The following is a 22,036-nucleotide window of genomic DNA, read 5'->3' as shown; positions in this document are numbered from 1 at the left end:
TCCCCCATGGGGGCACTGCAGGGGAACTAACACTTGCTTCCAGGATTCCCCACATATTACAGCCGATTGCTGGGGGTGCCATCAGCCATTAGATCTATCTGGACGACATGCAATAAATATCTTACTTTCTGCATCCTTTCGATCAAGTGAGTCTTCGGGCAGTTTGCGCAGATAGTCCTTTAAGAGCATCTCGTATCGTGGTATCCGTTGTACTGGCCCCAGCATATGGTGCGGCAGTGTCAAGCTACCGCACTTTTCTTCCCTCTGCAACAAGAAAGTACATACACTTCTATATTTCAGACTTTGGATGATCAGATGCTCCATGATATTACAGTCACCTGCGATTTGCAAGATTAGTTGTCCTCCAACATCTCTAAAAACAGATCTAACTAAAAAATACTTATAATTATTGGTTCTAACTGGGCCAAACCTGTCCCATTAGGGTTTATGGATAGAGAAGTTCTTCTCTTTCTAATATATATGTTTTCAGGTTCTCAACATTTTCAAGCTCTCTGCTTTTTGTCTGTGAATGGGGGCTTTCATGTTTGCCTCTAATGTTTGAAAGCCTGTAAAGAGCTGAAAGTTTGCTACAATTGTGTCTGTATTCATAGTTGGAAACTGTCCCTAATTTGCAGGGACTGTCTCTAATTTTCAGAGACAGTCCCAGCACATTTGGGTTGTCCCAGGTCAAACACTGGTGGGGTTAATGCAAGCCCTGCCCTTAGTAGACTTTCCTGAAGGGTGTAGAGCCTTCCCTGAGACAAGGCTTACATGCACAGGTTATCAGCCCCTGGTTGTAAACAAGAATGTGCTTATTCACTGACAGTAAGCAGAGGTTGAAATATCAAAAGACATTTTCCAGGTCTTTTATTTTACACCAAACTAGAAATCTTCTTAAAAAATCTTTACAAATATGACTGCTGCATTTTTAAACTTCACCACTAGAGGTCACTACATCATAGTACTGTAACACACACATATATATATATATATATATATAGATAGCGCTATGGTATGTATTCCGTACATCTGAGGCCTCACCTGTATTTCTTCAACCACATGTTTAAACTGCGCCGACCGCTCCGTCCAGGTTTTCACCGTCTCCATAGCATTATCAAAATTTTTTACATACTCTCCATACATCTTTAAGAATGGTGCCAGTTTTTGTAAAATATCTCCAATTCTGGGGCTGATAGACCTGTCAAAAGTATAACAAAAATGGCATTCAGTATATTTTCTCGTAAAGGCTGGGGCCATTTATCATGGCCTCTTCGATCTCTGCCTGACATTTAATAGTATGCAGCATCAGAGCAGGAATAATTATGTGTCTGCACTAACAATGTGTCTGGTAAATTCAATGCTCCAGGCCCCTCGCTAGATCAGGCCTGACATTTCCTGCTAATAGAAAATTGACATTTCTTTGTCACCAGAAACCCAAGAAACTAATCTGCAGTAGGCCTGAAAAGGACCCCATCCTGCGTAAATGGACCAAGAGTAGGGATGAGCGAACTCGAACTGTATAGTTCGGGTTCGTACCGAATTTTGGGGTGTCCGTGACACGGACCCGAACCCGGACATTTTCGTAAAAGTCCGGGTTCGGGTTCGGTGTTCGTCGCTTTCTTCGCGCTTTTGTGACGCTTTCTTGGCGCTTTTTGAAAGGCTGCAAAGCAGCCAATCAACAAGCGTCATACTACTTGCCCCAAGAGGCCATCACAGCCATGCCTACTATTGGCATGGCTGTGATTGGCCAGAGCACCATGTGACCCAGCCTCTATTTAAGCTGGAGTCACATAGCGCCGCCCGTCACTCTGCTCTGATTAGCGTAGGGAGAGGTTGCGGCTGCGACAGTAGGGCGAGATTAGGCAGATTAACTCCTCCAAAGGACTTGATTAACTGATCGATCTGCAGCTGTGGATCATTGAGCTGCTGATCCTCAATTGCTCACTGTTTTTAGGCTGCACAGACCGTTTGTCAGTCTCATTTTTCTGGGGTGATCGGCGGCCATTTTGTGTCTTGTGGTGCGCCAGCACAAGCTGCGACCAAGTGCATTTAACCCTCAATGGTGTGGTTGTTTTTTGGCTAAAGCCTACATCAGGGTGAAGCTGTCACACCAAGTGCATTTAACCAGCAATAGTCTGTTCATTTTTTGGCCATATACAAAATCAGGGGCAAGCTGCGCCTGTCACCAAGTGCATTTAACCCTCAATGGTGTGGTTGTTTTTTGGCTAAAGCCTACATCAGGGTGAAGCTGTCACACCAAGTGCATTTAACCAGCAATAGTCTGTTCATTTTTTGGCCATATACAAAATCAGGGGCAAGCTGCGCCTGTCACCAAGTGCATTTAACCCTCAATGGTGTGGTTGTTTTTTGGCTAAAGCCTACATCAGGGTGAAGCTGTCACACCAAGTGCATTTAACCAGCAATAGTCTGTTCATTTTTTGGCCATATACAAAATCAGGGGCAAGCTGCGCCTGTCACCAAGTGCATTTAACCCTCAATGGTGTGGTTGTTTTTTGGCTAAAGCCTACATCAGGGTGAAGCTGTCACACCAAGTGCATTTAACCAGCAATAGTCTGTTCATTTTTTGGCCATATCCCAGTCTAATTCTGTCACTAAATCCATACCGGTCACCCAGCGCCTAAATACTAGGCCTCAAATTTATATCCAGCTAAATCTGTCCCTAGTGCTGTAGCTGGGCGAGTTATTTAGTGTCCGTTCAAGCACATTTCTTGTTCTGGGTTGAAATACAATTCCCAATTTAGCAATTTCATAATTTAGTGGTTCCTGCTATATCAGAGCTATTTGAAATCTATCCCAAAAAGGGTATATAATATTGAAGGTGCACATTGGGTCATTCAGAATAACTTCACACACACCCGCTACTGTGTATTTCCAAGTCTAATTCTGTCACTAAACCCATACCTGTCACCCAGCGCCTAAATACTAGGCCTCAAATTTAAATCCCTCTAAATCTCTCGTTACCCACCGCTGTACTGTTGTTGCTGGGCAAGATATTTAGTGTCCGTCAAAGCACATTTTTTGTTCTGGGTTGAAGTACAATTCCCAATTTAGCAATTTCATAATTTAGTGGTTTCTGCTATATCAGAGCTATTTGAAATCTATCCCTAAAAGGGTATATAATATTGAAGGTGCACATAGGGTCATTCAGAATAACTTCACACACACGCTTCTGTGCATTTCCAAGTCTAATTCTGTCACTAAATCCATACCGGTGACCCAGCGCCTAAATACTAGGCCTCAAATTTAAATCCCTCTAAATCTCTCGTTACCCACCACTGTACTGTTGTTGCTGGGCAAGATATTTAGTGTCCGTCAAAGCACATTTTTTGTTCTGGGTTGAAGTACAATTCCCAATTTAGCAATTTCATAATTTAGTGGTTTCTGCTATATCAGAGCTATTTGAAATCTATCCCTAAAAGGGTATATAATATTGAAGGTGCACATAGGGTCATTCAGAATAACTTCACACACACGCTTCTGTGCATTTCCAAGTCTAATTCTGTCACTAAATCCATACCGGTGACCCAGCGCCTAAATACTAGGCCTCAAATTTAAATCCCTCTAAATCTCTCGTTACCCACCGCTGTACTGTTGTTGCTGGGCAAGATATTTAGTGTCCGTCAAAGCACATTTTTTGTTCTGGGTTGAAGTACAATTCCCAATTTAGCAATTTCATAATTTAGTGGTTTCTGCTATATCAGAGCTATTTGAAATCTATCCCTAAAAGGGTATATAATATTGAAGGTGCACATAGGGTCATTCAGAATAACTTCACACACACGCTTCTGTGCATTTCCAAGTCTAATTCTGTCACTAAATCCATACCGGTGACCCAGCGCCTAAATACTAGGCCTCAAATTTAAATCCCTCTAAATCTCTCGTTACCCACCGCTGTACTGTTGTTGCTGGGCAAGATATTTAGTGTCCGTCAAAGCACATTTTTTGTTCTGGGTTGAAGTACAATTCCCAATTTAGCAATTTCATAATTTAGTGGTTTCTGCTATATCAGAGCTATTTGAAATCTATCCCTAAAAGGGTATATAATATTGAAGGTGCACATAGGGTCATTCAGAATAACTTCACACACACGCTTCTGTGCATTTCCAAGTCTAATTCTGTCACTAAATCCATACCGGTGACCCAGCGCCTAAATACTAGGCCTCAAATTTAAATCCCTCTAAATCTCTCGTTACCCACCGCTGTACTGTTGTTGCTGGGCAAGATATTTAGTGTCCGTCAAAGCACATTTTTTGTTCTGGGTTGAAGTACAATTCCCAATTTAGCAATTTCATAATTTAGTGGTTCCTGCTATATCAGAGCTATTTGAAATCTATCCCAAAAAGGGTATATAATATTGAAGGTGCACATTGGGTCATTCAGAATAACTTCACACACACCCGCTACTGTGTATTTCCAAGTCTAATTCTGTCACTAAACCCATACCTGTCACCCAGCGCCTAAATACTAGGCCTCAAATTTAAATCCCTCTAAATCTCTCGTTACCGCTGTACTGTTGTAGCTGGGAAAGTTATTTAGTGCCCGTCAAAGCACATTTTTTGTTCTGGGTTGAAGTACAATTCCCAATTTAGCAATTTCATAATTTAGTGGTTCCTGCTATATCAGAGCTATTTGAAATCTATCCCAAAAAGGGTATATAATATTCAAGGTGCACATTGGGTCATTCAGAATAACTTCACACACACGCTTCTGTGCATTTCCAAGTCTAATTCTGTCACTAAATCCATACCGGTCACCCAGCGCCTAAATACTAGGCCTCAAATTTATATCCCGCTGAATTTGAATACAATACATTGGGCCAAATAATATATTTGTTGTTGTGGTGAACCATAACAATGAGAAAAACATCTAGTAAGGGACGCGGACGTGGACATGGTCGTGGTGGTGTTAGTGGACCCTCTGGTGCTGGGAGAGGACGTGGCCGTTCTGCCACATCCACACGTCCTAGTGTACCAACTACCTCAGGTCCCAGTAGCCGCCAGAATTTACAGCGATATATGGTGGGGCCCAATGCCGTTCTAAGGATGGTAAGGCCTGAGCAGGTACAGGCATTAGTCAATTGGGTGGCCGACAGTGGATCCAGCACGTTCACATTATCTCCCACCCAGTCTTCTGCAGAAAGCGCACAGATGGCGCCTGAAAACCAACCCCATCAGTCTGTCACATCACCCCCATGCATACCAGGGAAACTGTCTCAGCCTCAAGTTATGCAGCAGTCTCTTATGCTGTTTGAAGACTCCGCTGGCAGGGTTTCCCAAGGGCATCCACCTAGCCCTTCCCCAGCGGTGAAAGACATAGAATGCACTGACGCACAACCACTTATGTTTCCTGATGATGAGGACATGGGAATACCACCTCAGCATGTCTCTGATGATGACGAAACACAGGTGCCAACTGCTGCGTCTTTCTGCAGTGTGCAGACTGAACAGGAGGTCAGGGATCAAGACTGGGTGGAAGACGATGCAGGGGACGATGAGGTCCTAGACCCCACATGGAATGAAGGTCGTGCCACTGACTTTCACAGTTCGGAGGAAGAGGCAGTGGTGAGACCGAGCCAACAGCGTAGCAAAAGAGGGAGCAGTGGGCAAAAGCAGAACACCCGCCGCCAAGAGACTCCGCCTGCTACTGACCGCCGCCATCTGGGACCGAGCACCCCAAAGGCAGCTTCAAGGAGTTCCCTGGCATGGCACTTCTTCAAACAATGTGCTGACGACAAGACCCGAGTGGTTTGCACGCTGTGCCATCAGAGCCTGAAGCGAGGCATTAACGTTCTGAACCTGAGCACAACCTGCATGACCAGGCACCTGCATGCAAAGCATGAACTGCAGTGGAGTAAACACCTTAAAACCAAGGAAGTCACTCAGGCTCCCCCTGCTACCTCTTCTGCTGCTGCCGCCTCGGCCTATTCTGCTGCTGCCGCCTCGGCCTCTTCCTCCGCCTCTGGAGGAACGTTGGCACCTGCCGCCCAGCAAACAGGGGATGTACCACCAACACCACCACCACCACCTCCGTCACCAAGCGTCTCAACCATGTCACACGCCAGCGTTCAGCTCTCCATCTCACAAACATTTGATAGAAAGCGTAAATTCCCACCTAGCCACCCTCGATCCCTGGCCCTGAATGCCAGCATTTCTAAACTACTGGCCTATGAAATGCTGTCATTTAGGCTGGTGGACACAGACAGCTTCAAACAGCTCATGTCGCTTGCTGTCCCACAGTATGTTGTTCCCAGCCGGCACTACTTCTCCAAGAGAGCCGTGCCTTCCCTGCACAACCAAGTATCCGATAAAATCAAGTGTGCACTGCGCAACGCCATCTGTAGCAAGGTCCACCTAACCACAGATACGTGGACCAGTAAGCACGGCCAGGGACGCTATATCTCCCTAACTGCACACTGGGTAAATGTAGTGGCAGCTGGGCCCCAGGCGGAGAGCTGTTTGGCGCACGTCCTGCCGCCGCCAAGGATCGCAGGGCAACATTCTTTGCCTCCTGTTGCCACCTCCTCCTTCTCGGCTTCCTCCTCCTCTTCTTCCACCTGCTCATCCAGTCAGCCACACACCTTCACCACCAACTTCAGCACAGCCCGGGGTAAACGTCAGCAGGCCATTCTGAAACTCATATGTTTGGGGGACAGGCCCCACACCGCACAGGAGTTGTGGCGGGGTATTGAACAACAGACCGACGAGTGGTTGCTGCCGGTGAGCCTCAAGCCCGGCCTGGTGGTGTGTGATAATGGGCGAAATCTCGTTGCAGCTCTGGGACTAGCCAATTTGACGCACATCCCTTGCTTGGCGCATGTGCTGAATTTGGTGGTGCAGAAGTTCATTCACAACTACCCCGACATGTCAGAGCTGCTGCATAAAGTGCGGGCCGTCTGTTCGCGCTTCCGGCGTTCACATCCTGCCGCTGCTCGCCTGTCTGCGCTACAGCGTAACTTCGGCCTTCCCGCTCACCGCCTCATATGCGACGTGCCCACCAGGTGGAACTCCACCTTGCACATGCTGGACAGACTGTGCGAGCAGCAGCAGGCCATAGTGGAGTTTCAGCTGCAGCACGCACGGGTCAGTCGCACTACAGAACAGCACCACTTCACCACCAATGACTGGGCCTCCATGCGAGACCTGTGTGCCCTGTTGCGCTGTTTCGAGTACTCCACCAACATGGCCAGTGGCGATGACACCGTTATCAGCGTTACAATACCACTTCTATGTCTCCTTGAGAAAACACTTAGGGCGATGATGGAACAGGAGGTGGCCCAGGAGGAGGAGGAGGAGGATGAGGAAGAGGGGTCATTTTTAGCACTTTCAGGCCAGTCTCTTCGAAGTGACTCAGAGGGAGGTTTTTTGCAACAGCAGAGGCCAGGTACAAATGTGGCCAGCCAGGGCCCACTACTGGAGGACGAGGAGGACGAGGATGAGGAGGAGGTGGAGGAGGATGAGGATGAAGCATGGTCACAGCGGGGTGGCACCCAACGCAGCTCGGGTCCATCACTGGTGCGTGGCTGGGGGGAAAGGCAGGACGATGACGATACGCCTCCCACAGAGGACAGCTTGTCCTTACCCCTGGGCAGCCTGGCACACATGAGCGACTACATGCTGCAGTGCCTGCGCAACGACAGCAGAGTTGCCCACATTTTAACCTGTGCGGACTACTGGGTTGCCACCCTGCTGGATCCACGCTACAAAGACAATGTGCCCACCTTACTTCCTGCACTGGAGCGTGATAGGAAGATGCGCGAGTACAAGCGCACGTTGGTAGACGCGCTACTGAGAGCATTCCCAAATGTCACAGGGGAACAAGTGGAAGCCCAAGGCCAAGGCAGAGGAGGAGCAAGAGGTCGCCAAGGCAGCTGTGTCACGGCCAGCTCCTCTGAGGGCAGGGTTAGCATGGCAGAGATGTGGAAAACTTTTGTCAACACGCCACAGCTAACTGCACCACCACCTGATACGCAACGTGTTAGCAGGAGGCAACATTTCACTAACATGGTGGAACAGTACGTGTGCACACCCCTCCACGTACTGACTGATGGTTCGGCCCCATTCAACTTCTGGGTCTCTAAATTGTCCACGTGGCCAGAGCTAGCCTTTTATGCCTTGGAGGTGCTGGCCTGCCCGGCAGCCAGCGTTTTGTCTGAACGTGTATTCAGCACGGCAGGGGGCGTCATTACAGACAAACGCAGCCGCCTGTCTACAGCCAATGTGGACAAGCTGACGTTCATAAAAATGAACCAGGCATGGATCCCACAGGACCTGTCCGTCCCTTGTCCAGATTAGACATTAACTACCTCCCCATAACCATATATTATTGGACTCCAGGGCACTTCCTCATTCAATCCTATTTTTATTTTCATTTTACCATTATATTGCGATGCTACCCAAAGTTGAATGAACCTCTCCTCTGCCTGTGTGCTAGGCCTAAATATATGCCAATGGACTGTTGCAGTGGTGGCTGACATGAAGCCTGATTCTCTGCTATGACATGCAGACTAATTCTCTGCTGACATGAAGCCAGATTGTCTGTTACGGGACCTCTCTCCTCTGCCTGGGTGCTGGGCCTAAATTTATGACAATGGACTGTTGCAGTGGTGGCTGACGTGAAGCCTGATTCTCTGCTATGACATGCAGACTGATTCTCTGCTGACATGAAGCCAGATCGTCTGTTACGGGACCTCTCTGCTCTGCCTGTGTGCTAGGCCTAAATATATGCCAATGGACTGTTGCAGTGGTGGGTGACGTGAAGCCTCATTCTCTGCTATGACATGCAGACTGATTCTCTGCTGACATGAAGCCAGATTGTCTGTTACGGGACCTCTCTGCTCTGCCTGTGTGCTAGGCCTAAATATATGCCAATGGACTGTTGCAGTGGTGGGTGACGTGAAGCCTCATTCTCTGCTATGACATGCAGACTGATTCTCTGCTGTCATGAAGCCAGATTGTCTGTTACGGGACCTCTCTGCTCTGCCTGTGTGCTAGGCCTAAATATATGCCAATGGACTGTTGCAGTGGTGGGTGACGTGAAGCCTCATTCTCTGCTATGACATGCAGACTGATTCTCTGCTGACATGAAGCCAGATTGTCTGTTACGGGACCTCTCTGCTCTGCCTGTGTGCTAGGCCTAAATATATGCCAATGGACTGTTGCAGTGGTGGGTGACGTGAAGCCTCATTCTCTGCTATGACATGCAGACTGATTCTCTGCTGTCATGAAGCCAGATTGTCTGTTACGGGACCTCTCTGCTCTGCCTGTGTGCTAGGCCTAAATATATGCCAATGGACTGTTGCAGTGGTGGGTGACGTGAAGCCTCATTCTCTGCTATGACATGCAGACTAATTCTCTGCTGACATGAAGACAGATTCTCTGTTACGGGACCTCTCTCCTCTGCCTGTGTGTGTGCTGGGCCTAAATATATGCCAATGGACTGTTGCAGTGGTGGCTGACGTGAAGCCTCATTCTCTGCTATGACATGCAGACTGATTCTCTGCTGACATGAAGCCAGATTCTCTGTTACGGGACCTCTCTCCTCTGCCTGTGTGTGTGCTGGGCCTAAATATATGCCAATGGACTGTTGCAGTGGTGGCTGACGTGAAGCCTCATTCTCTGCTATGACATGCAGACTGATTCTCTGCTGACATGAAGCCAGATTCTCTGTTACGGGACCTCTCTCCTCTGCCTGTGTGTGTGCTGGGCCTAAATATATGCCAATGGACTGTTGCAGTGGTGGCTGACGTGAAGCCTCATTCTCTGCTATGACATGCAGACTGATTCTCTGCTGACATGAAGCCAGATTCTCTGTTACGGGACCTCTCTCCTCTGCCTGTGTGTGTGCTGGGCCTAAATATATGCCAATGGACTGTTGCAGTGGTGGCTGACGTGAAGCCTCATTCTCTGCTATGACATGCAGACTGATTCTCTGCTGACATGAAGCCAGATTCTCTGTTACGGGACCTCTCTCCTCTGCCTGTGTGCTAGGCCTAAATATATGCCAATGGACTGTTGCAGTGGTGGCTGACGTGAAGCCTCATTCTCTGCTATGACATGCAGACTAATTCTCTGCTGACATGAAGACAGATTCTCTGTTACGGGACCTCTCTCCTCTGCCTGGGTGCCGGGGCCTAAATATCTGAGAATGGACTGTTCCAGTGGTGGGTGACGGGAAGCCAGATTCTCTGCTATGGAACCTCTCTCCAATTGATTTTGGTTAATTTTTATTTATTTAATTTTTATTTTAATTAATTTCCCTATCCACATTTGTTTGCAGGGGATTTACCTACATGTTGCTGCCTTTTGCAGCCCTCTAGCCCTTTCCTGGGCTGTTTTACAGCCGTTTTAGTGCCGAAAAGTTCGGGTCCCCATTGACTTCAATGGGGTTCGGGTTCGGGACGAAGTTCGGATCGGGTTCGGATCCCGAACCCGAACATTTCCGGGATGTTCGGCCGAACTTCTCGAACCCGAACATCCAGGTGTTCGCTCAACTCTAACCAAGAGTAATATGTAAGTTCTAGAAAAAATTTCATCCACAATCAAAATATCACTATTGAATAAAAGTCCTTGAGTTGTCCTCTGCAGAAATGTTCTTAAAAAGTTCTACTGTGCTTTTTTTTTTTTTTTTTAGTTCTGCATCTGGGAAAGCTGGGTGACAGTATGGAAGATTGTACGAATATAGGACTAACCTTTTTAAGTGAGAAATAAAAATGCTACGTGCAGGGAGCTCCCTCTTGTGGTGGCTATCGGTAGCAAGAATATTATCTCTTCTACACTTTGTGAAGGTAAGTATTATGCCAGAAGCGCTGTTTGTGAAGGGATTCTCGTCTGGTCCTATTAGTCATAAAAGACAGTCTTCTGGCATTATTGGAGGAGGCACTGTGGTTGTCCCCTTGAAAGATGTGTGATGTGGCAGCAGCAATCACCTGGTGCCATATCCAATAGTGTAGGGATCCACTTAAAGGAGGTTGTGGTGAAGATGGCAAGTGGGCTAATACAGCTTAAGCAAAACATACACTAAGAACCTCATACTCATGTCTCGAAATGTTGCTTAGCTGCAACACATGAATGTATAACGTGTAGAAAAAAGGCGTAGCAGCAGTTACGGTCCTTCAACAACAGTCTCTGAGAACATTAGGTGGCGGTGCCAGGTCCTAGTCTGAGGGCTCCTGGTAGACAGTATCAAGTGAAGAATACTGCAGCCTCCAGGTCATCTTCTAATTCAGGTTTATTCACCAAAAAGATGCAATGTTTCGACTTACTACAGTCTGTATCAAGCTTGTTAAAGACTGTAGGAAGTCGAAACATTGCATTTTTTGGTGAAGAAACCTGAATTATTAGAAGAAGACATGGAGTGCTGCAGTATTCTTCACTTCATATTGTATAACATGTGGAGGAGAGGTCCAGTTCCTTTTTTCTACAATTATGGCATGGATGGCACTCTGCTGACACCAGTTTATCGAAGTCAATCTGCAGGTAACGGTTTGTGGGGCTGGCAGTTGCATCTGGGCCGTGGTGTCATCAGTTTTATAATTGCAGCTCGGGAGGTGGAGGGCCTTGTCAAAGATTGTTCACTGGGACCTAAGATCACCAAGTTACACCACTAGGGGGCAATGTAGTTGTCATTATGGGAGTGTGCAAAAAAAAAACACCTCTCAGGTCTCCCTAAAAAACGATTCTTAGGTAGTATGGAGTTATAGAAGAGCCAGGGATGTCATTACCAGTTATAATTACCAATCCAATATAAAAACGCTGGGTGACAACCCCTATGGGAACTGTCGTTTCCCCAGCTGGAAGTTTGTTTTAAACAACTCATTGACGTCCCCGAGGACTCTTTTAGGATAGCAGTGAAATAAACTGTGTTCTCATAAACATCACCTTCCATTGTTATTACAGCAAGCAAATTGCTGCCTCTCATTCCAAGAGTGCGGCAATAAAGTTGTCAGACGACATTTCTCTTCCCATCTAGATGAATGACAGAATCTACAGCGCAGGCGTCACTAAACCCTGCTGAGCCGGTCATTATTTAGGAAAACAAGAAAATGAGGACTGACAACTTCATTCCTATGTATCTCTCTAGGCAGACAGATGGAAGGCAGACCCTGTGGGAGAATACACCCATGACAAGTGCAGAAAGTAAGCCCTGGGACGTCTGTAGGAATAGTCTTATCGATTTGTACTGTGTTCCAAAAACTTGTTCCTCCTCTCAAAGGCAGAAAACATATTACACCATCAGTTTAGCCCAGGACACAAATCCCATTCTCTTAGTGCCTCCACCCACTCCAGATCCCTAATGTCACACTCCAAAAACACACAGTGAAGGCAACGCAAGCAGAATTAATTTGAATATTGCAGAGCTGTGATCTTTTATTGTTTTTCCACAGAACGTATAACATTATCAGCTAAATATACACACTACGTAAAATGAACATTCACCACTTTACAGTTTCCGAAAGAATTCATCTACATAAAAAGTGGAGTCACTATGTACATACATTACTTATCTTCTACTATATTATACTCCAGATCCTCACTCACTATTCTGCGTGTGGAGTCACTTTGTATACACATTACTTATATTGTACCGATCCCGAGTTATGGTCTGTATTATTCTCTAGGGTTTCATTGATATTTCTGCAGGCTTCAGAGCTGAAATCTCGCAGCATTTTATTCTTGTGTCCGCACAGAGCTTTTTCTGGCAATTTATATTCTGGTCAATGCAGGGCCGTCTTTAATATTGATTGGACCCTGGGCAATAATTTACTTGGGCCCCCTGGATCCCGCCTTACCACACCCTAGCAGGCAATCACGCCCTCCACCACAACACACACACACAAAAATCCACATACAACTCACAGTAATGTGAAGTACATCACAGATCACCTCAGCAATAAAATGCATAACCACAACCAACTCAACTGATCCAGACATCCACTGCATAGGAGGATACATTCATCCCTCCTGTGCCACCCGATATTTCCAGCACAGGTGTTGCATTGACTGCTTCTTGCAATATAGGTACAGGAATAACATATAGGGTTAATTACCTACCCCTAATGCAACAAGGCATAAGGGATCCAAAGAATACATCCCTGCATTCTCGATATAATGTACACGACTACTTATCCCTTCAGATTTATCCTCTTGATGTCTGGCTAGAACGTCAGAGTTCGGCACTTTAAAAAGCCCTCCCTGAGACCAGATAGATTGGGAGGGCTCCTCTGGTAACCTGTGTCTGGCAACTAATGTGCGCCGTGTCATAGGAAGTGACGCAGGCCCACCATACCAGCATCTGCCCATACCCAAGATGGTGCCTGCCACACCAGATAGGAAGTAATGTGACTCGGCGCCATCTTGCCTGTGTCTCGGACTATACCCAACCTCTCCACCTAATAGATGGAGCGGGGGCAAGCTGGATTATCCTACAAAAGATTGCGCTACTGCAGAGGATTGCGATACTTTAACTTAAAGTATCGCAATCCTCTGCAGTAGCGCAATCCTCTGTAGTATTCACTATCAAACTACCGTCCGTAGCAGGCAGGCCGGCCGGCAGAGTAAAGTCACTCACTCTGTCACGCGCCTGCTCCTCCCACTTTATTAATGAAGCAGGCGCGTGACAGAGTGAGTGATGTTACGCGGCCGGCCTGCTACGGTAGTTTTCGGGACACGGAGCTGGCGGAGCCAAGATATTTTATGATGTCATTGTGGTCATTGGCCAGTGGGGCTCAAGAGGCAGCTGCCCCTTTTGCCCCACGTTAAAGACGGCCCTGGGTCAATGTAATGTTCACACTACATTTTATACAGTCATCTGACAACCCCATGCAGAACACATCTCACCTACAGTAAATCACCTACTTATAGGTGGTAAGAATATGTTTCAACATAACTACTATTTATGGCCTTAAGTGGTTACTCAACAAACTTTTCATTAATCAATAATACCTGTGAATATAAGAAACTTTGTAATAGATCTTATTGTAAAAAAAAACAAAACTATTTTTCTCTAGCAGCTCATTCCACCGCCCCCTCTTCTATTCACTGACTTCTATGGGCAGCATATAATCTGATCATTTAGTGAGCAGACAGTCTGTCTCAGTCTCTCAGAACCCTTTAGCAGAGAATGTTCATTTAGGAGGGATGAGGATGAAGGAAAAGAGCTGATAAGCGGGGAAAGAGGAATTTTTCTCTGCAGGTCCCGGGTCTCCCTGCATCAACATCCAGTTTGATTCTGGGTCACGTGGCTGCTGCAGCCAATGACTGGCCACAGTGATAATGTGTCACCCATGCGTCATACTACTGGGTCATGTGACATATGGGTAACACATTAACACATGACCTGGTGTCAAACTGGATGCTGACCTGCAGAACTGGCAAAGCAAAGATGGAGCTGGAACCCAGCAGCATGGATCTGGCAAGTATGATTTCCCTCGCCGCTCTGGCCACTCTGGGGGGTCTGTAGAAAACAACCCCCTTAAAGGTAATCTGTCAGAAGTTTTGACCCTGCTGAACTGCTCACAGAACTGGGAAGGGCCTGGAGAGAGAGAGGGACACACATACTGTTTGTGGAGCTTTTATTATCAGGAATAGTGAGAATATGAATTTTTATTTTGCCTGATTCTGCTCCTTAAGTGCCCAGGAGGTGGAGCTTCATGATAAAGGTCTCTCTACATTGAGTTGCTTCCCATCCCAGCCTCTCTGCTCTGAGTGACTGGGTGGTTGGATCCTACACCTGTCATTTAGGGCAAAGGGGAGGGACTGTGGAGCATTTCAGTGGAGAGAGCACTTCAGAGTGAAGCTCCACCTCCTGGGCACTAAAGGAGCATCTGACAGAATAAAACTTCATATTCACACTACACCCAATAATGAAACCTCCACATAAAGTACGGGGGCCATTTATCAAACTGGTGCAAAGTAGAACTGGCTTAGTTGCACATAGCAACCAATCAGATTCCACCTTTCATTTTGGACAGCTCCTTTGAAAAATGAAAGAAGGAAGCTGATTGGTTGCTATGGACAACTAAGCCAGTTGTACTTTACACCAGTTTGATAACTGACCCCCTATGTTTCTATTGTTTACCTCATCTCCTGCCTAGAGCTGTCAGCAGTTTAGCATGGTCAAAACCGCTGACAGATTCCATTTAAGATCAAATCTTGGATACATGTAGCTGCCAGTTGATGAAGCTTAAAAGCTTACTGTACAGTATACTGTTTGTGCTCTGAACTCAATGAAAAAACGGTACGCTCCTAAGCTCCCTCTAGTGGCGGTTTCTTGCATCCAAGATGTTTAAGTATATGCAAACGATTTGGATAAACGATATGGTGGACATTCAGTTTTAGACTGGTCATAATCTATGGTAGTTGCATAGAGCAATAGTAGAGCTATTTACTACTCACCATTCATTCATTCTGCCCTCAAGCTCCGGAAGCAGGAATGACGAATGGAAATTGTAAATTGAGATAATGTTTGAGAATATTTTGTTAGGAACATCTACTGGGAAAGATCCTTTCTTGGCTTCATTCTCTAATGCTTTGTTAAAGGTCTGGAATATAAAATACAAAATTATTATTAAAAAAATATATATGATTTTAAATTAATCCGGTTCAAATGAAGATAAATGATCATTAATGGTCATCCGAAATATAGATACCATGAAAACATTAAAGTAAAGGTTGCAAATGCGTAGGCCGAATTGCCCCAGTCAGGACTGGTACATAGGTTGACACATAGTGGGGTTGAGAGAATTAATCACAAGGAGTTTTTTTCAGTTTTGCTTCAGTCCTCGTTAGCATAATTCATGCCTAAATTTAGCAGGACGTTTAGTAAATTCGGTGCATACAACTTTTGTCTAGAGATCTCACTCCAGTTTTTTACATAGCTAAGCAGGCCCATTTTCCCAAACGTGGCAAAAGCTGCATAAAATTAAAAAATGTTGCAAAATCTTTGCTCAAACATGGCACGTGGTAAGAATTGCAACTTTTGGATTCCAGTTTTCTGGTGCAAATGGATTAATAAACTCACCCCTAGATTTACCAGAGAGCTGTGTCAACCAGTAAGCATTGCTGAAAGTGGTTATTTAGTAGATGTAATTGCGCCCTCTAGTTTAAATATAATAGGAAAAAAATTATCTGTTCTAATATAAATTAACCTAGTGTTAGATTTCCTAATGGGATAATAGGAAAAAGTTGTATTTGAGTTCTTGAAATACCTGTTTTGTCAAGGCCAAGGTCCCCTTGATGAAGGAAGCCATGAGAATCCAATACTGACCTCTAAAGATGAGCGAATTTCTTATTATGAAATTCATTCACGCTACGTTTGGTGGTAAAAGCAGAATTGTGTTATGGATTCAGTTACCACGGACCTTAACGCAATTCTATGATGGAAGGCATAACGGAATGCCTTTAGAGGCATTCCGTTATTCATTCTGTCATAGTAGAGGTCTATGAGCTGCATAACGGAAATAGGACGGATCCGTTATGCAGCCTTTAGACTTCTATTATGAGGGAATGAATAACGGAATGCCTTTATGCATTCCATCATAGAATTGCGGTATGGTCCGTGGTAACGGAATCCATAATGCAATTCTGCTTTTACCACCAAACCAAGCATGAACGAATTTTAAAATATGAAATTCGCTCATCTCTACTGACCTCCATCCATCAATGTTGTCCCCTGACTTATTGCTGAAAGGGGGACATTTTCCCTCATTCTGGGCTTGGGACACATAAGCATATCTACATCCCGCTCTATTTGGTATCGAGAGTCTTTAAAACCATAAAACTTGGAAAAGCCACCGCTGCTGCATGGTTCGGAAAGCGCAGCAGTAATTGCCAAAACACCCCTCCCAGTCAGCACCTTGGTTCTACTGTAGAGCACTGATCCCAGCCCATACCAACTACTTACTGAAAAGTTATGGGATTGTATTATAAAAGTTGTACATAGAGAGCAGTATTATGGTAGTTATATTTTTGTACATATGAGACAGTATTACAGTGGGTATATTCTTGTACACAGGGAGCAGTATTTTAATAATTATATTCTTGAATTCTTGTTATATTCTTAGTATTATAATCCTTATATTCTTGTCATAGGAAGCAGTATTATCCATTGTCATAGAAGGCAGTATTATAATAGTTATATTTTCGCACATTGGGGCAGTCTTACAGTACTTATGTTTTTGTAGGGTGCAGTATTATATTAGTAATATTGCTGTACATACTGGGTAGTATTATGGCAGTTATACTCTTGTATATAGAGGACAATATTATTATTATTTTTTTCAAATAGGGGCAGTATTATATTAGTTATATTCTTGTATATAGGGAACAGTATTAGAGTAGTTATATTTTGTACATAGAGGGCAGTATTATAGTAGTTAAATTCTTGTACACAGGGGACAGTATTATAGTAGTTATATGTTTGTACATAGGGATAGTATTATAGTAGTTATATTGTTATACACAGGAGGCAGTGTTTTAGCAGTTATATTCTTGCACATAGGGAACAGTAGCTATATTTTGTACATAGTGGGCAGTATTATTGTAGCTGAATTCTTGTACATAGTGGGCAGTATTAGTTATATATTTGTACACAGGGATAGTATTATAGTAGTTATGTTCTTGTACATACAAGTAGGGGCAGTACTATGGTAGTTATAGTCTTTTACATAAGGTTTAGTATTATAGTACTTATACTCTTGTACATGGGGCAGTATTATAACAGTTATTCTCTTATACATACTGTAGAGGCAGTATTACAGTAGTTATATTCTTGTACATAGAACGTAGAGCATCTTTACCTGCAGAAGTTCCAACCTGCTGACATACGCTCGTTCTGTCTGTAGAAGTTCATTGGCAATGTTATGAAGTTTCTGCTCATTTGTTTCCTAGAAAAATGGAAAGTTCAGTTTTTATGAAGTGATATAGACCTCTGATCTAGTAGACTAATGAGATGCTGGTCTTCTGCAGGACACAAAAACATTGCATCATCTCAAAATAGCTTCCCAATTAGGAGGTCATCTGACATTTACTTGGCTCTACTAATGATAATCCACAAACCACAGGAATTCTGATTCTGCTTGTTTATTACTCAGCTCCTATCCAGGAGGAGAATATTATATTAATGATGTGGAGGCAGCTCTAGTGAATCATAACTAAAGAGTAACTCCATCTACAATAATTCACCAGTAAATATAAGGCCCTGAGTCATTCATGTCTGCCAAGTTGTATTCAGCCGTTTCTTATTTATCCGTTTCTTTCCTTAAAATGACACGTGCATGGGAGTTGGCACTTAGTTTTAAGTTGGCACTTAGTCCTTTATGGCATATCTGCCTAGTTATGTATGGATTATAGGAATATTTTGCTGCATATCTAGAGACATTCAGGTATCTTAGAAAGTAGAGTGACACCTCTTGTGTGAGTTGTGAGGGCCACTTTATAGAAGGTGGAAACTGAAGGATATTCTACAGTATTGACCTGGGCATCGAAGTAACATCTGTAAGAGTCCTCAAGATCCTCACGTGCCACTTATAGTACTGTTAAACTCCTATGTAGCAAATTATAACATGGGCAATTGTGAATCTGAATGCCGGCTGGGCATTCATTCATCTCTGTAAGGCTACATGGACACATGACCGTATGTGTTTTACGGTCCATAAACCACAGATCCGCAAAACACACCTACTGGCCGTGTGCATCCCGCTTTTTCCTGTCCCGCACTATTATAAGAATGTCAATTCTGGTCTTCAAAACGGACAAGAATAGGACGTGTGGGCAAAGATAAATCATTCTTCTTAACACTTCGCAGGCAGTACAACCAATGTTTGGGTAATTATATGGTGTTTTCTTTTTTACGGTGTTTTCTTCATTAATTAAACTGTAGATTTATAGATGTAGCACAGCTAAATTTGTCAGTTAATTCAATTTGCAATCCAATGTAAAACCGCAGAAAACATGGCAAAAGTACAGTGAGTTGTACTATATGACAAACTCCACACTGCTATATTTCATAAATGGACATGAGTACTGCATTGCAGCACTTGTCTTGGATATTGCTTAACTACGGCCTTCAATCACAAAAGAAGAGACACGCGACCTATCCTCAAATACCAAGATGAGATTTGCTTTTTCAGACTCTCCTGTGTTACGGTTTTTGACAGCAGAGACAGAGGATCACAGAGATAATTAATCACTATAGAGCGGCTCGGGTACAGCCAATTACAGAAGTGAGCGACTCAGCGTGCCCTATATTCTGAAGACTGCATTTTCCTATTTACCTGTACATGGATAATCAAAAACAGTTCCCCAATTTCAGAGGTGCCATTACCTGCAGGGGGACTGCCAGGCCAGGGCTAGTCTACCTCCAGCAACGAAAATAAAGCACTAGAGGGCACCAGGGCCATCTTTAACACAGGGCAAAAGGGGCAGCTGCCCCAGGCCCAGTTACTCCAGGAAGGCCCAAGGTAGCTGCCTTTTGAGCCTCGATGATCAGTGGCGTAGCGTGGTGGGGGGGGAGGCGTTGCCACGGGCACAAAATTCCAGGGGGCGCTAGCAGGGCCGCACCACCAATTAGGCAAAGTGAGGCAATGACCCCAGGCGGTGCGACCCTGGTGACAAGTGGGGGGCGGCGGCAGGGCACAGGGAGATAAGCGCTTCCATTGTGGAAGCTCTCATCTCGATAGTCATCTGTATCGCCGTACTCAGGACAGCGATACAGATGGATGCTGCGGCGGGGCAGTGGAGGGAGAGGCGTCTCCCTTCCCCGTTCCTCTTATAAGCTGCAGGCCTAGTACCTGCAGCCTATCAGAGGCTGGTGCAGGCGCCGCAATGACGTCATTGCGCCTCCTGAGCCGTACAGCTCGGGACACAGGCCGGAAGAGGCCTGCATCGCATCGCTGCCATCCTGATGGAAGCAAGTATAAGTGTTTATTTTTTTATATGGTACTACTTACTGGCACATGATTGGGGGGCATTTATAGGGGCACTTGTTACTGGCACATGATTGGGGGGCATGTATGGGGGTACTTATTATTGGCACATGATTGGGGGCATCTATGGGGGCATATCTTACTGGCACATTATTGGGGGGCACTGGAGGCATCTATGGGGGCACTTGTTACTGGCACATTATTGGTGGCACTTTTTACTGGTACATTATTGGGTTGCACTATGGGGGCACTTCTTACTGGCACATTATTGGGGGCACTATGGGGGCATCTACTGAGGCCACAAAGAAGGGGTATTTTATATGGGGGAAGGGGGAGAGGAAGACTATGGGGGCTTCTACTGAGGCCACAAAGAAGGGGTATTTTATATAGGGGGCTCTGTATAGGGGCATTTTATACTGGGGCCCATTATGGTGGGTACTATAGTGAAAGGTTGAGAGGAGTACTATGGGCTCATTTATGGGGGGCACTAAGAAGGGGTATTTTATACTTGCAAATTATGGGTGACACTAAAGGCATCTACTGGGGCACTATATATGGGGCATTTTATACTGGTACATTATGGGGGGCACTATGAAAAAGGGGGGAGAGGAGCACTATGGGGGCATTTACTGGAGGCACTATATAGGGGTATTTTATACTGGCACATTATGGGGGTACTATGGGGACATTAGCTCAACTGGGGGCATTAAAAGGGGGTATTTTTTGCACTGGCACATTATAAGGAGAATTATTACTACTGGGGGCATTATGATGGGCTTTATTACTACTGGGGGTCTATGGGGAACATGATTACTAGTATGGGCACTATGGGAGCATTATTACTTCTTGGCACAGTGGGGACATGTTGGGGGCACTGTAGGAGCACTATTATAACCATGTGTGCTCTAGCAGATTCCTATTGGTGGTACTTTTGGGAGGACTATTACTGTGGGGGCACCTTGGCACAGTATCAGCTTACCACAATTATTTTTGGGGGACGTTATGTTTGCACTATTAGTGTAAGGGACACTATTTGCTGGGCGCAGTTATTTTAGGGCACTGTGTGCCAATAATTATTGAATGGAACTATCTGCATGGTACTACTATTATCAGGGGGTTTATCTGTTTCTGAAGTATAGTATTGGGGAGCACAGCGGCACAGTATTGGGGGTGGTAGGATGATTTGTCGAGAAGATGGGAGGATGATGGAAAAGTAGTAAACTAAGATTTTGTTTGTCAAACTGCAGCGACGAGAAATGGCTGAAAAATGGTGGTCTGGTCTGAAGGTCTGAAAGGAGAAGGTGAGGAAAGAGAACATCTACATTAGGGATGTCAAACTCATGGCCCTCCAGATGTTGCAAAACTACAACTCCCATCATTCCCTGATAGCTTAAGTATGCCCAGTATTACTTTACTGAGAGAGTAGTGGATGCATGGAATAGCCTTCCTGCAGAAGTGGTAGCGGCAAATACAGTGAAGGAGTTTAAGCATGCATGGGATAGGCATAAGGCTATCCTTCATATAAGATAGGGCCAGGGACTATTCATAGGATTCAGATATATTGGGCAGACTAGATGGGCCAAATGGTTCTTATCTGCCGACACATTCTATGTTTCTATGTTTCTATACAATAGTAGCAAACCCTCAGTTGTCAGCAGGGTTTCCTCTGTGTTTTTTTTCTACTGGCCAGGGCTGTCTTTACCAAGGGGCAAAAGGGGCAGCTGCCCCGGGCCCAGTTGCTCCTGGGGGGCCCAAGGCAGCTGCATCTTGAGCCTTGCCGGCCACTACACCGGGTGTCAAGTTGAGTCTAGGCATCGTACTGTGTGTGTAAGTTGTGATCTAGGACCTTAGATGACATCATCACCATGTGACTAGTAACCTAGCAATTACTGGTCACATGGCTATGAGGTCATCATAGGTCCTACAAGGAGTGTTGTGTAAGTTGTGATCTAGGACCTTAGATGACATCATCACCATGTGACTAGTAACCTAGCAATTACTGGTCACATGGCTATGAGGTCATCATAGGTCCTACAAGGAGTGTTGCAGAAGTTAACTGTGGAGCTTCTTTGTGTGAAGATTACATCAGAAAAA

The 22,036-nt window shown here is 45.1% G+C and overlaps 1 protein-coding gene across 6 annotated transcripts in view; it reads right to left on the bottom strand.

Moving 5' to 3' along the window:
* The window catches only part of FGD4 (FYVE, RhoGEF and PH domain containing 4), a 150,513-nt gene that overhangs the window by 20,629 nt on the left and 107,848 nt on the right, over positions 1-22,036 (bottom strand). For all 6 annotated transcript variants that reach the window (XM_044281149.1, XM_044281151.1, XM_044281153.1 and 3 more), the window contains exons 5-8: positions 17,816-17,902; positions 15,414-15,559; positions 1,042-1,198; positions 126-264 (exon numbers count right to left, since the gene is read on the bottom strand). In XM_044281149.1, coding sequence (XP_044137084.1) covers positions 126-264; positions 1,042-1,198; positions 15,414-15,559; positions 17,816-17,902 — 529 coding nt within the window. The remainder of the gene's footprint in view (positions 1-125; positions 265-1,041; positions 1,199-15,413; positions 15,560-17,815; positions 17,903-22,036) is intronic.

This window comes from Bufo gargarizans, chromosome 2, assembly GCF_014858855.1.
Source record: "Bufo gargarizans isolate SCDJY-AF-19 chromosome 2, ASM1485885v1, whole genome shotgun sequence".
Lineage (NCBI taxonomy): Eukaryota > Metazoa > Chordata > Amphibia > Anura > Bufonidae > Bufo > Bufo gargarizans.
The sequence above is the reverse complement of the archived record's forward strand: the minus strand, read 5'-3'. Positions and strand labels throughout refer to the sequence as shown.